The sequence below is a fragment of the Bactrocera tryoni genome, chromosome 5, assembly GCF_016617805.1.
Source record: "Bactrocera tryoni isolate S06 chromosome 5, CSIRO_BtryS06_freeze2, whole genome shotgun sequence".
Taxonomy (NCBI): domain Eukaryota; kingdom Metazoa; phylum Arthropoda; class Insecta; order Diptera; family Tephritidae; genus Bactrocera; species Bactrocera tryoni.
The window spans coordinates 34,378,354-34,391,934 of NC_052503.1; the positions used below are offsets into that span (position 1 = coordinate 34,378,354).

Below are 13,581 nucleotides of genomic sequence, written 5' to 3' on the forward strand. Positions count from 1 at the left end.
GAAGTACATAAAATGCATTCGGCCAATTTTACGATGAGTGAAATTATGCCACAAAGAAGTTCCATTAAATTGTGTGTGCGGAATCAAATTTCTGGTACTGAACCGAAAAAGCTCAGACTACTGAACGTTGAGAACCTTGGAAAAGGTCTTCAGTGATAATTGTTTATTGCGAACAAATGTTCAAAGGATTCAAAGGGACTCGAGGACCCACGTCCAGGACGACCATCAACATTAACAGATGATCAACAAGTCAATAAAATAAAGGAGTTGGTGCTTGAGAATCGACGATTAACAGTCAGAGATCTTACTGGTATCATTGGAATAAGGAAAATGAAAGTACGATTGGTTCCAAAATCATTCACATTTTTCGAAAACTTGCGTAGCGTCAATGTCTGTAAAACAATGCTTTCTGACTACCGGGATGTTATGAAACGTATTGTTACTGGCAATGAGCCTTAGACCTGGAAACAGCCGAAGCCGAAAAACTCGCGGCAAAGCAAGGTTATGTTAACTGTTTTCTTCGATTACCGAGGTGTGGTGCACACCAAAACCTTTCGGACCGGCTAAACTGGAATACGATTTGAGTGTTATAGAATCGTTTCCGCGAAGTTATTCGTAAAAAGAGGAGGAATTATGGGTCTTCTACTTTTGGTTTTTGCACCACGATAATGCAACGTCGCATACTCCATTGATCCTTCGTAACCTTTTCGTCAAATTATCAACCAATATCATGCTGCAACCACCGCATTCGCCTGATTTCGCTCTGTGTGATTTCTGGATATTCGGCAAACTTAAATGATTGCTCCGGGGAAACCATTTTGAGTTACCTGAAGATACTGAACATGAATCGCTACGCATTGAAGGATATTCCGGAAATTAACTTTAACTACTGCTTAGAGGTTAGAAAAAAAATTGGCACAAGTGTATTGCGGCCAAGGGTTATTACTTTCAGGGGATACGGCATGGATTTCAAAGTATGAATTACGAAGTATGAATTACTACTACTTATTACTCATTGTAGTAAATACGATTGCTGCTCAAAATATCATTCGTATCTGAAACCATTTTCGAAAAAGCTCAGACTAGCAGCTTTAATATCGCTCCAATAAGTAATTATTAATCTTCACTTCAATTTAAAAATGAAAATAACAGTGATATCTGCTGTATTCTTTGCAGTGACAGAATTCTTGTTTATTGTTTGTGATTCAATACTCACCGCTTCATTACTAAGCATTCTAAATGAAAGAAAACATTTCTTATATTTTCATAGTTTTATTTCCAATGGATTTTATTATAATGTATTAAATATTAAATTAAGTTAAATTGTTATTAAATATTGTTACGTGTGTATGTATGTATTTGTAATGTATATTTGCACAATGTGTGTGGGTGTATGTACTAGTACAATACAGATTACACTCAAAAAGTAAACTAACAAGTTGTCAGTAGTTTATCACAGTCGAAAATTTTACTTAACGCTTACATATTTATTTATTTCGAAATTTATTAATGCAAGGATAATGTTTATATTTTTCACTTTTCAATTTGCTGTTAAATGTTTGCATGATTTAGGAGCTTAACTAGCTTTACATTTATGACTTACTAAATGTAACTCGATTAGTAATTTATTTTTATAAATTTCATATGCTCAAAATTATAACAGTTTAATAATAGATAGATCTGAGTAAATTTAAATAATTTTTACTGAATTTTTTATATACTTTTCAGTTGAATTATATTTGCACAATGTCCCAGATGTTAGTAGAGGAGGAAAAGTCTGCAAGAAGAGAGAAACAGAAAAGAAAAACAAAAATTATAAAATGATTTTTTTTTTTTTATTTATTAGAATATTTTATAACTTTTTATAATGAGCTGTTAACATTTACCTTGCTGTTAGCAAATCTCAAGATTCATGCTATGATTTGTCTTCCGAATTTGACGGCGCTTAAACAGGCGATACAAAGCCAGCGAGTTGTTGGCTGCCGAAAGAAAACAAATATATATATTTACAGCTTTAGTCAAGATGGCAAAAAATTCTGGCTCACTTTGAACCCCAACACCCACCTTTTATATGCCGCCTTGTATGGCGAATCGTGCGGCTGCGAACGTGGTGAATCTGTTGAGCTGCAACTGCTCGAACCGCTCGAGCTGTCATCGCGTGGCGAGTACTCATCGAAACGCGTCGAATAGTTCATGGCATAACCATGCATGCCATTAGCTGAACCGTACGCTGAACCCGCGATCATGCCTACACCATTGCCACCGGCATTGCCATTACTGCGACAAGTAGCGATCGTAGGGATTTGCGAAGCGGTAAGCAAAAGGTTCGCTGCCACGCTCTGCAGCTTCATATTCGGCGGAGTTTGGGGTGGAGTATCGGGTTGGGCTTCGGGAAACCCCATCCCCCGCTGAGCCGCTCCGTACGGATGGTGTGGTGCGCTGGTGTTGTTGTGGTTCGGGCGCATGTGTGTTGGCGCTGGATGCGACGCTGCCGATGCTGCCGCCGACTGGGCCGTAGTATTTGCCGTGATACGCGTGCTGATAGGGATGATATTGGTACCGTTGTTGTTGTTGCTGCTGCTGCCGTTGATAATGTTGCTGCTGTTGTGTGGCAGATTGGAGTTGTTGTTGTTGTTGTTGCTGCTGCTGCTGTTGTTGTATGGGGTATTGTTCGTAGTATGTAGCTGCTGCATTGTAGCCCCTAGAAAACCCCCGTAAGCTGTGGTAGGCGGCGCCCGCGAGAAGGCTGTGCCGGCGCCGTAATTGCTCATCATCATATGTGTTGCCGGTGGTGGTGCCCCCAGCGCTGATGGCTGTTGCATCTGTTGTTGATGCGACGGCGGCGGCGGCAGCTGCTGCTGCTGCGGCTGCTGTGACAATCCCATATGGTTGCCCATACCGCTGCTGTTCATGTGTGCCTGCTGCATTGGATGTTGAAGCTGTTGTTGCTGCTGATGCTGCTGCTGCTGCTGCTGCTGCTGCGTCTGGCCCATATATGCTGCCGCTTGTGCTGGCGGTGGTGTCTTGCAGGCGACTGTGTCGGCCAAACTCCAGATTTTGGGCTTGCTTGCTGGAATCGGCACGCCACAGTCCCGGCTCAGCTGGTTTTTTGGATCACTACCATCATGTTTGTTTATGTTATTGTTATTATTGCTGCTGGGCATGCCACCGGTCGGATAGCCGCTAGCTGCCAGTAGTGCTTGCTGATGCTGATAGTAAGCGGGGTGTTGGTGATGGTAGGGATGGTAGCTGTGTGGATGGTTTGATGTGCCATCGGAACCATGGTAGACACCGCTCGAAGCACTACCAACGCTGGCAGCCGCAAAACCGATGCCTTGATTACGAAGTTCATTCGTGTGTGAACCTAAGGATTTGGACTCATCATCCTGCAGTTCATCGTCGTCTTTTTCAAGCTCTAGGGGAGTTAGAAATAAGGTAAAGTAAAAATTAGCTTTCTGAAAGCTTATGGTTCAATCAACTAACAACTTTAAGTGTTTACTGAAACTTCGCAGGCACCTGTGTTAATAATAAATACAATGTCTACTTAGTTATTCTTTGTCTTTCCCTACCTTTTCGCTGTCCGCCGCCAATACTGCCACTATGCATGCCATGTGATATCTTCTCACTTTCCAATTCATCCTTCTCCTTCTCTTCATCAGAAACCATCGCTTCATCATCGTCGTCTGTGCGATTCTTTGGCTCCCAAGTCATCTTATTTTCCTTCTTAAGACGTCGTCGGGCGTTCGCAAACCATGTGGAGACCTGTGTCAGCGTCATCTTTGTAATGATGGCCAACATAATCTTCTCCCCTTTGGTTGGGTAGGGATTCTTCTTGTGTTCATTGAGCCAAGCCTTGAGTGTGGCTGTAGACTCACGTGTGGCATTTTTACGACGTGCAGCCAAATCATAGCTGGGACCATAACTAAAATAAAATGAATATACATATAGGTCTTCAATAAATTTGAAATAAAAAAATGATGATTTCACAAAAAATAATAAAACAAGATACTTGTATATAAAATTGCTGACAAGTACTTGACTCGGATCGTTAGCCGTCTCAACAAATTGGTGGCAATCTCAAAGCACTTGGTTGATCTGTAAGGGTCTTATGATTCAGTTTTTTTGGAGTTTCTAAGTACCACTACGGAACGGTAGATCTACCCAAGTGAGATCCTTATTGGGTCGACCTTTTAACCAAACCTAACGTATATACTATAGCGGTCCGATCTGAACAATTTCTTCTGAGATTGCACCATTACCTTAGGCAATAACTCAAGCCAAATTTGTTGGAGATATCGTGTAAAATGACACAGTTTTCGATACAAGCACTTGATTCCAATTGCTCAGTTCGTATGGTAGATATAAGCTACAGTGGTCCGATATCGGTGGTTCCGACAAATGAGCAGTTTCTTGAAAAGAAGAGGTCTTGTAAAAATTTTCAGAGCGATATCTCGAAAATTGCGGGACTAAATCGTGACAGACCGACAAATTGACATAGCAAGAGAGCTCGACATCTCTCGCGAGTTCGTTGAATGATTTTGGTGGATATTTTTGGTATGAAACGCGTTCTTGCTCGACTCGTTCCGTTAAATCTGATTTTTTTTTCAAAAATAATACCGTAAATAGGTCTCTTTGGACATGCTTGATCGTGCGAATTCCGATCCCACATTCATGGAGACCATTACAACTGCCGATGAGGCATTGGTTTACGAGTTTGACATGCAAAAAAGTCAACAATCGGAATGGAGGCAAAAACCGAAACCAAAAAAGCACGCCAAAGCCGTTCAAAAATCAAGGTGATGCTAATTGTTTTTAGCGATATTAGTGGTTTGGTGCATCATGAATTTCTTTCGAAGGGACAGACGGTCAGTAAGGAGTTTTATTTGGCCGAATTCAGGCTTTTACGTGAGAATATTCGTCGAAAACTATCGGAATTGTTGAAAATTTCATGGATTTTACAAAACTGTGACCGAATTTAAAGGCAAAAACGCAATGAATAACATCGATCAACCACCGTATTCTTCAGATTTGGCTCCGTGTGATTTTTTCTTGTTTCCCAAACTGAAATTACCGCTTCGTGAAACCCGTTTTCAGTCGATCGAAGAGTTAAAACAAAATTAGCTAAAGGAGCTGAAGGTCATCCCAAAAGTGCTTATAAAAAGTGTTTCGAGAACTGGAAAAATCGTTGGCATAAGCAAATATTGATGAATAACTAAATATTTTGCGAATTATTTGCAATTTATGGGTACTTTTTTGTCACACTCATACAAGTATATACTTGTATATATATTATTGAAATTATATTTTTCCAATAAATCTCGGTATTACTTTCCCTACACTCCACACTCTTCAGAGGTTTGCTGCCTGTACTAGAGTGATAAATAGTAACAAAATCCTCGAGTAGCTTGCCTCTTTAAGGATTTGGGGATAATACAATATGAACTATGGTCATATAGTTCTCACCATCTCTTCTTGGTTTTCCATGAACAAAGTCATGAATACCTGAGCGAAATGGGGAAGATGTGCGATCCGTCAAATCTTTCTCAACTACTTTGTGAATACAGATTAGGTTCTCACTTTTAAAGACCTGTATATATAAGCTTTTTCTAGAAACTTGCTGACTTAACTGCATATAGCTCTACCTTCTGCTTATTCTAAAAACAAATATACTCAGATATTAACTAACATTTACAACAACAATAACTGCGTAGCTTAGAAGCCTAAAGACCAGCTAATCAATTGATCAAGAGGACATATTTTTTTTAAAATTAAAAACAAAGGTCACTGAGAATTATTTTTTATTAGTGAGGCTAATCATCAAGTGGAAAGTACTTTGTTCGTGGTTAATAACTACGAATGAAATCGTGTAGTCTATTTTTTAAAAGCAATTTTGTCAGCCGATATCAAGCCGCCAAAACAAAGTTATGGAAATTTTTAAAAACCCTTTATTGTTACTACATTTATTATTATTAATAATATTCACATTTGCCACAAAAATATAATATTTAATGTTGGTAATAAACATTTTCCTTTCTTCACATTGTCTAATTAAAGTCTCGCACCAACGCTTGGCTAATTAATTTTCCAAGCTGCAGTAAAATCGCGAGCGAAAAAAAGCTTTTCACTTACACAGCGAAATTACGAACTTATGTCTGCAAAGTGCGAAAAAATATCCTTCGGCCAAAAAAGGAAAAAACGCAACTATCGACGTAAAGGGAAAACGATTTAAACCAAGGAAAACGAGTAGAAAGTAGATGTTCCAACAGCGAAGTAAAGCGCCAACATATCCTTTAATCCGCGCGCAGTAAACGCAGCAATAATGGAGAGAGGGTGTTACAAGAAAACACACACTTACAACCGCGTTCAGGCGTCCTTTAGCACGCTGCGCACGCACCAAACGCTGCGTCAAGTGGTGGCAACACCAGAAAACTTAAAAAAGAATCAAGGAAAGTGGAGTGTAGTTCAACATGTTGAAGCTACACCAAGACTACACACAGTGCTTTACTTAGCGCCGCACTGTTGCAGCCTGCCACATATTCACCGCTTTTCGCAATGGATTATCGGCGCGTACCAAGTGTAGCTAGACTTTGCTAGGGTAGCGCGTATTGTTGCATATTTCGTATGCATGCGGCACCTTGTAACGTGCAGCGTTGTGGCATGCGCGGCATGCAACGTGCCACCATGCCACAATAGCACGTTGGTTAACGTGATTTTTTCTATCTTTCAGCGTGCGCGGCTTTCACTGCCTTAGCAAGCATATATTTTTATATCTTCGTTGTGTTTTTTTCTTTTTATTTTTGTGGGATTTTTATGGTGCCGCAAAAATCAACAGCTTGTGCGGTGAATTTTACAACCAACTACTCGAAAGTACCACTTCAGACGCAGCTCGTGCAACTGTTTTGCGTCCAACGGTTAGCCGCTTCATAGCCACTGGCCGGCAGCCAATGCTGCTGCGAGCCATGTGCCATGTATTTACGTCGGCGGATGCACCATTTTTTCGCCACCGCTCGCATACTTTCTTTTTCATGAGACGGCGTGTTGTTTTTTCTTTGCTTTTATTGTTGTAAAAAAAGCTTTGATTTTTATATTTGCTGTTGGCGTTTGCTTGCACTGTCTGCCTCTTGGTAAATCCCGTTGAGGGCTCGTTCGGTGAGTACTACTCAATGCCACTTTTAGCTACAGCTAGTGTGGTTGTTGTTGCACTCGACTTATGAAGCCTCGGTCTCTATGCATTTTTTCGCTTGGTATTTTCTTTTTACTATTTTGCAATAATGGTTTTCACATTTTTACATTTTTTTCCTAGAGTTGAATATTTTTACGGCAGGATATTGGTCAAATGCATACAGCTGTGAAAGTTTTACATTTAGTTAGTTTAGTTTATTTGCTGATTTCGTTAAAGCAACATTTCCCGCTCCTGATTTTACTTGCATACTACCATGAACTTATGTACTCGCTTCGCTTTTGGTTTGGTTTAGTACTTTTATTACATTTACAGCATTTTATTTTTACCGTTACTTCATTATTTTACGCTATTTAATGTTGAAGTACAATTTCTCCAAAGCTACTTCTGCTTATCAGCTTTGTGCGTTTCCGTTGAACAATGCAATTTTAAAATGGTTTTGAAATGAATTTTTATTCCGAATTATTTGCTTTAAGGTTATGTCAAAAAAATCTTCAGAGATTTTTGAAATTAAATAATGTGGTTACATAGAAAATTCCACAAGACTCATTAAATTCATAAGGAATTTTGTATCCAAGCCCTTCAACCATTTCATAAGCGAATATTTACATCCAAAGGTATATGAAGCAGAATGGATCCATCCATGTATCCTTGTAAGGAACTACAAAGTAACATTTTTTTCAATGGATTATGTTTAATGTTGGAATACATATAAGTCAAATTCTATAAAACATTTTTTATAAAAATTTCAATTTTTGGCAAGCATTAAACTCGGAATGCCTAATATTCAGTTTATACCATAGCTTTAGCAGTGAGCTATTAAATACCATATTATCGACATCTCAAGTATGGCTTAATTCACTGTCTCATTACTAAATCGATCGGCCACAACACGTGCGGGATGGAATACATACCGAGAGTTGAATAGGGAAGCAATACGCATTTGCAGACAAGAAGAGATAGAGGCCGAAATGTGTTAATACGAAGAGCTTGATAAGCTGGCTAATAGAGGTAATGCTCAAAAATTCTACGAAAACATGCGGCGACTAACAGAAGGTTTCAAGACCGGAGCATAATCTTGTGGAACCCCCAGAGATGATCCAAAGACTGATTCCCAGAGCACACTGAAATTATAGAGGGAACACTTATCCAACCCCTCCTGAATGGCAGTGAAATCAATGACGATGGAGCGGATGTTCTATTGCTCGACCATAAAGAAGTTCAAATAGCAATAACCCGTCTGAAGAACAACAAAGCGACGGGGGCCGACGGATTGCCGGCCGAGCTATTCAAACACGGCGACGAAGAACTGATAAGGAGCATGCATCAGCTTCTTTATAGAATATGCTCGGACGAAGGCATATAAGGTTCTATCGAGCATATTGTGTGAAAAATTAAAGCACACCGTCAACAAACTGATTGGACCTTATCAGTGTGGTTTCAGGCCTGGAAAATCAGCAACTGACCATATATTCACCAATTCATGCGCCAAATCTTGGAAAAGACATTAAATCTTAAAGCTGTTTTTGACAGCATGAAAAGGAGCTGCCTTTATGCCACGATACCAAAAGTGCCGTCAGAATCGGGAAGGACCTCTCCGAGCCGTTCGATATCAAACGAGATTTTAGACAAGGTCACTCCATTTCGTACGACTTCTTCAATCTACTAATGGAGATAATAAAATAATTCGAGCTGTAGGACTAAATAGAGATGAAATGTACGAGATATACATATGTCGACATTGGCATAGCGAATTAAGCGACAGCGGCCACGCTGGCTAGATCATGTCGTCCGAACGGATGAAAATACTCTAGCTCTGAAAGTATTCGACGCAGTACCCATCTAGGGAGGGAGTGGAAGAGGAAGACCTCTACTCCGTTGGAAGGATCAGGTAAGAAGAATTTGGCTACGCTTTAAATCTCTAATTTGCGCCAAACATATAAAAGGACGATTGACTGGCGCGCTGTTATAAACTCGGCTATAACCGCGTAAGCGGTATCTACGCCAATAAAGAAGATTAAAATACCCTGAAATCGTAGTTCGTTTCAGGCTTGGTTAAATGGTACATAAGCTTATGAAATAAATGTGCATCAAGATTCCTATGTTTTAACTCAGCTTTATAACGTATAGGGAATTTTATATTTAATTATAAATATAAGTTTTAAGTCCGCATATACTCGTTGCAATTATGAATTCTACGTTTTAGGACCATTGTTAGTATTAAGCCTAGTTTTGTGATGACTAGAAGGCTTTGAAAATTTTTATAATTGACCAGAGTCAAAATCAAGTTAAATTTTTTTAGCTTCTTTCGTGCATAGAAATTTAATAAATATGTTTATTTCATATTTCAAACATAATTTTTGTTACTAAAAACTCCTACTGTGGTGTTAAATTTACCTACCTATATGTTTTGAGGCACCATCTAAAATTTGTTTGGCTTAAAAAAAATTCATTCATGGCTCTTGGGATCTAATCAACACTAACAGCGTATACTTAAAGTTAATTTTTGTCAAATACTTCCAATATTATTGCCCAAACCAATATATAAAATATACCTTTCGTGCAATTATGTACGCCTATTGTCAAAACTAACACACTTCATCCACGTTTTGTCTAAATATGAACAAAACTAAATGCTTGTGTGTCGTAATTGTGACAATGCTACAACGAAAGTACAGTTAATTCACAAAATTGATAAACAAATGTAGTGTTGACGCGCCTCAACGCCTTAGGCTTTTACCAACATTTGTCCGCATTACCACGAATTCACCGCCCACAAACGACAAACTGACAAACACACACAGCTAAACACAAGCGTTTACATAACGAACGAACCTCAAAGTGTGGTAATTTTGAAACATGAATTCTGCATTCACCGCCATGGCCGCACAAAACATGCGCTTTAAGCGTGTAAAATTGGCCGAAAATGTGTGGTTCCATTATATTGGCCGAGTGAGGTTGAATGCGTGCGCTCCCACACACACACATACTTACATATGTATGTACATATTGTCGACGATTTGTTTTTGTGTTTGTTGGGCTTGTATTTGTTTGGCTTTTAATTATAGCAAATAGAAAATCAGCGCGCTAGACGAGTTTAAAAACAACAGCAACAAATATATGTATGTATGTATGTAAGTATATAGAAAAGCTTGCAACTATGTTGCCACCAGCGGGTAACAGTAAAAATACAAATATCGAACAAAACTTGTAATCTTGTAAACAAATCAAATTCTTGTTCACACAACAGCGCCAACAAAAACAATAATTGTGCAGAAAACAAGAACTGTGTGCGCACAAAAAAGCGCAAAAACGCAACCGCATAAAAAAGTGCCGTTAAAAATGTAGTAAAGCCACGATAACAACATCAGCAGCAACAAAAACAACAACCGAAAAACATCTCTAACTAATAATGACAACAAGCGCTGCAATTAAAGCAACTACAAGGCGGTAAGCCGTGCTAAAGCAGCCAATTGGCCAGCCTTCGGCGCGCACGCCACCTAAAAATGTCCACCGCGTCACGCAGCCACAACGCGCCCAGGCATGCGCTCTAATTATCAATCGAAGCTATTATTTTGCGCTTTTTTGATGCGTTTAAAAATGTTGCGCTTGCAACGAAATTGCCTCCGCTGAGCAGCGGTGTCGGTGTCGGTGTCGGAGCCGGTTGGGAGGCGCAATAATTATTAGCGTTTGTTTTTATTGCTAATGCACTTTGCTTTCTCGACGACTACAAACAATTATTATCTGCGCCCAATAATTTACAACGCATACGAAAATATTTTTGCGCAAATAAAGTTGCACACGCGAAACCCGCAAAGCGGTGCACATTGGCTCGCCACGCCGCTGATAATGGCTGCCTGTGTGCCTGCCTGGCTACAACCCACTTTTGCCATTTTGTCAACGAGTTTTAGCTGTCATAGCGGTCGTCAGGCCAAAATAAACATCGCCGAAGTCGCGTGTTCGCTATCGCATTGTGAATGTACAGTGTTTTATTTTGAATGAGTGTGATTAGAATGGTCTTTATTGGTAAGAAATAAATATATTTCAGAAAATACTAAGAAAATTAATAAATTCCAAAGTCTTAAATGTAGCAGCCAGAAGGAAATGTCGGAGACCATATAAAGAATACTCGTAGGACGAGCTGAATTGATATAGCCAGTTGGGTTAGTCTGCCCTAATGTATATACTCGAACTAGTCCCTTGATTTTTGAACTGCTTCGACGCAGTTTATTCGACTTCGGCTCATCTTTGAAACGATATTCGGCCGATTGATCGCCTCATTCCTAGAGAATAGAGTCATGTAGAGAAGTTCATGCAAGTGAAGAAAGTTCTCTGAGCGCCATTCACTTGGGAGCGGTCAGAAGCGATTATTTCACAACTGGCTCAAGTAGCTTACGACTTCCGGTCTTATACCAAGTATCCAAAAAACATCCGTTTGAAGGCGAGCTAAAGCGAGAAGCACTACCAATGAGAAGAAGATAACTGCTTCGGATGAGAGAATCCTTTTTTGATTACGACGCCTGCGATCCCTCAATTGGGAAGGTGCCGCTGCCCAACTGGTTGATGTCCTCGTTAGAGCAAAGACTGACATCACCTCCATCCAAGAAATGAGATGGACGGGATAAGGACTGGGACGAGTATGTCCTTGTGGCATTTACCACAGTGGCCATATAAAGAGATAAACTCCGTCACCGAGTACTGTCATTCAACTCGGTGGATGAACGTCAAGCCACAATCCGCACCAGAGCTAAGAAAGACCAAACCAAAGCTGCCTTCTATGAGCGCTTGGAGCGCACCAATGAGAGCTGCCCCGGCCACGATATCAACATTGTGCTTGGCAACTTTAACGCCAGGGTGGGCAAAGACGGTATCTTTGGCACAACAGTCGGTAAATTCAGCCTCCACGCGGAAACATCCCCAAATGGGTTGAGGCTGATCGACTTCGCCGGGGCCCGAAATATGGTTATCTGTGGTACAAGACTCCAGCATAAAAAATTCACCAAGCTACCTGGCTATCTCCGCATTGAAACACAACCAACTAGATCGATCATGTTGTGATAGATGAAAGACATGTCCCAGTGTTTTAGACGTGCGTACGCTCCGAGGTCTCTACATTGACTCAAACCACTATCTTGTTACAGCAAAAAACGCACGTCAACAAACACAAGGAAGGTTCGACGTCGAGAAGCTGCATTCACAGCAGACAGCCGCACGATTTTCTACTCAGTTTGCACTCCTGCTCTCTGAGAGCACTCATCAGCAGTTCGTTATAAGGGAACTGTGGGACGGCATCTCAAGCTCATTATGTATCAGTCCCGCAATAAGGTGATAACTTTCAGGAATCGAAAAATATAATTGCGAATTCAGTTTTTGGCAATTTGTGTTCCCTTTTTTCTTACGCGACCTTTAAATATGAGTTTATAAATAAAATTTCTTCAGTGATATATTACTTTCAGAATTTTTAATTACTTGCTTTTAAATTCTGAATGCTCTGCTTATACGTAATAGGCCCGTTAGAAGTTTTAAGTTTCATTTTCTGATTCCAAGGCTACTTGTACAAAGACTATAACACTTTGAAAAATTTTATACTTCAATAAAGTTAAAGTAAAGTTAAAACTTTATTAGCTTACTTCATATAAAATAAAGATGATCAATACTCAGCGTTACTAAAAACCTGGCTGAGTTTATTACCCTCTTTGTTTGAGTTAAGCACAGTTTTTAGCGTTCATCTCTGAGATGTGACCTGTTCCACAAGTGCTTGAAATTTCAATTATTTCGTTAATTAAAGAAACTAACCGAAATATGCAAAGCAAAATAGAATAACAATAACAACAAAATAAATAGAAGAAGAAAACTGGGCACTCTGATGTTCAATAATTGATCTTTACAGTAATCCTGTGTATAATTTTGAAGCGAGTGACGAAGCAAAGCTACAATGCAAATAGAATTTCTCTAATGGCAATTAAAATAAATTTTGTTTGTTGTTGTTGTTTTGAGATATTTGCGTTGTAACCGTTTCGAAATGCTGTAAAATTTTATTCCCTAAGGGTTTATATACAGTTAGAATCTTCTAAAAATCGACTTCTCTTATTTTATTTTCTTAATGTACATGTATTTCAGAACGCGCACAGAAAAATTTCATATCGTTTCGGTAAATATTTTCAAAGCTACATGCAAATTTGAAAAGGCGTTTTAGAGCACTTGGAAGTACAAGGTCAAACTTTAAACGCGTTTTTCTAACAACGTTACTCGAAAACTGTTAAATTGATTAGTCTCAAATTTTAACACGAGCTTCTTAGATATTATAATTAATTACACGAAGATCCTTTCTCACCGATAAAATTTTTTAAATAAATAATTTAATGCCGAAATTTTGTTCAAAAATCGATTTTTTTTTTTTT

At 39.3% G+C, this 13,581-nt stretch overlaps 1 protein-coding gene across 1 annotated transcript in view; it reads right to left on the bottom strand.

Moving 5' to 3' along the window:
* Nucleotides 1–1,342: 1,342 nt before the first annotated feature.
* Nucleotides 1,343–13,581, bottom strand: part of LOC120778817 (homeobox protein araucan) — a 51,056-nt gene continuing 38,817 nt past the window's right edge. The window contains exons 4-7 of the mRNA XM_040110823.1: nt 3,570–3,922; nt 2,065–3,415; nt 1,887–1,979; nt 1,343–1,777 (exon numbers count right to left, since the gene is read on the bottom strand). Of these exons, the coding sequence (XP_039966757.1) occupies nt 1,946–1,979; nt 2,065–3,415; nt 3,570–3,922 (1,738 nt within the window). The 3' untranslated portion in view covers nt 1,343–1,777; nt 1,887–1,945. The remainder of the gene's footprint in view (nt 1,778–1,886; nt 1,980–2,064; nt 3,416–3,569; nt 3,923–13,581) is intronic.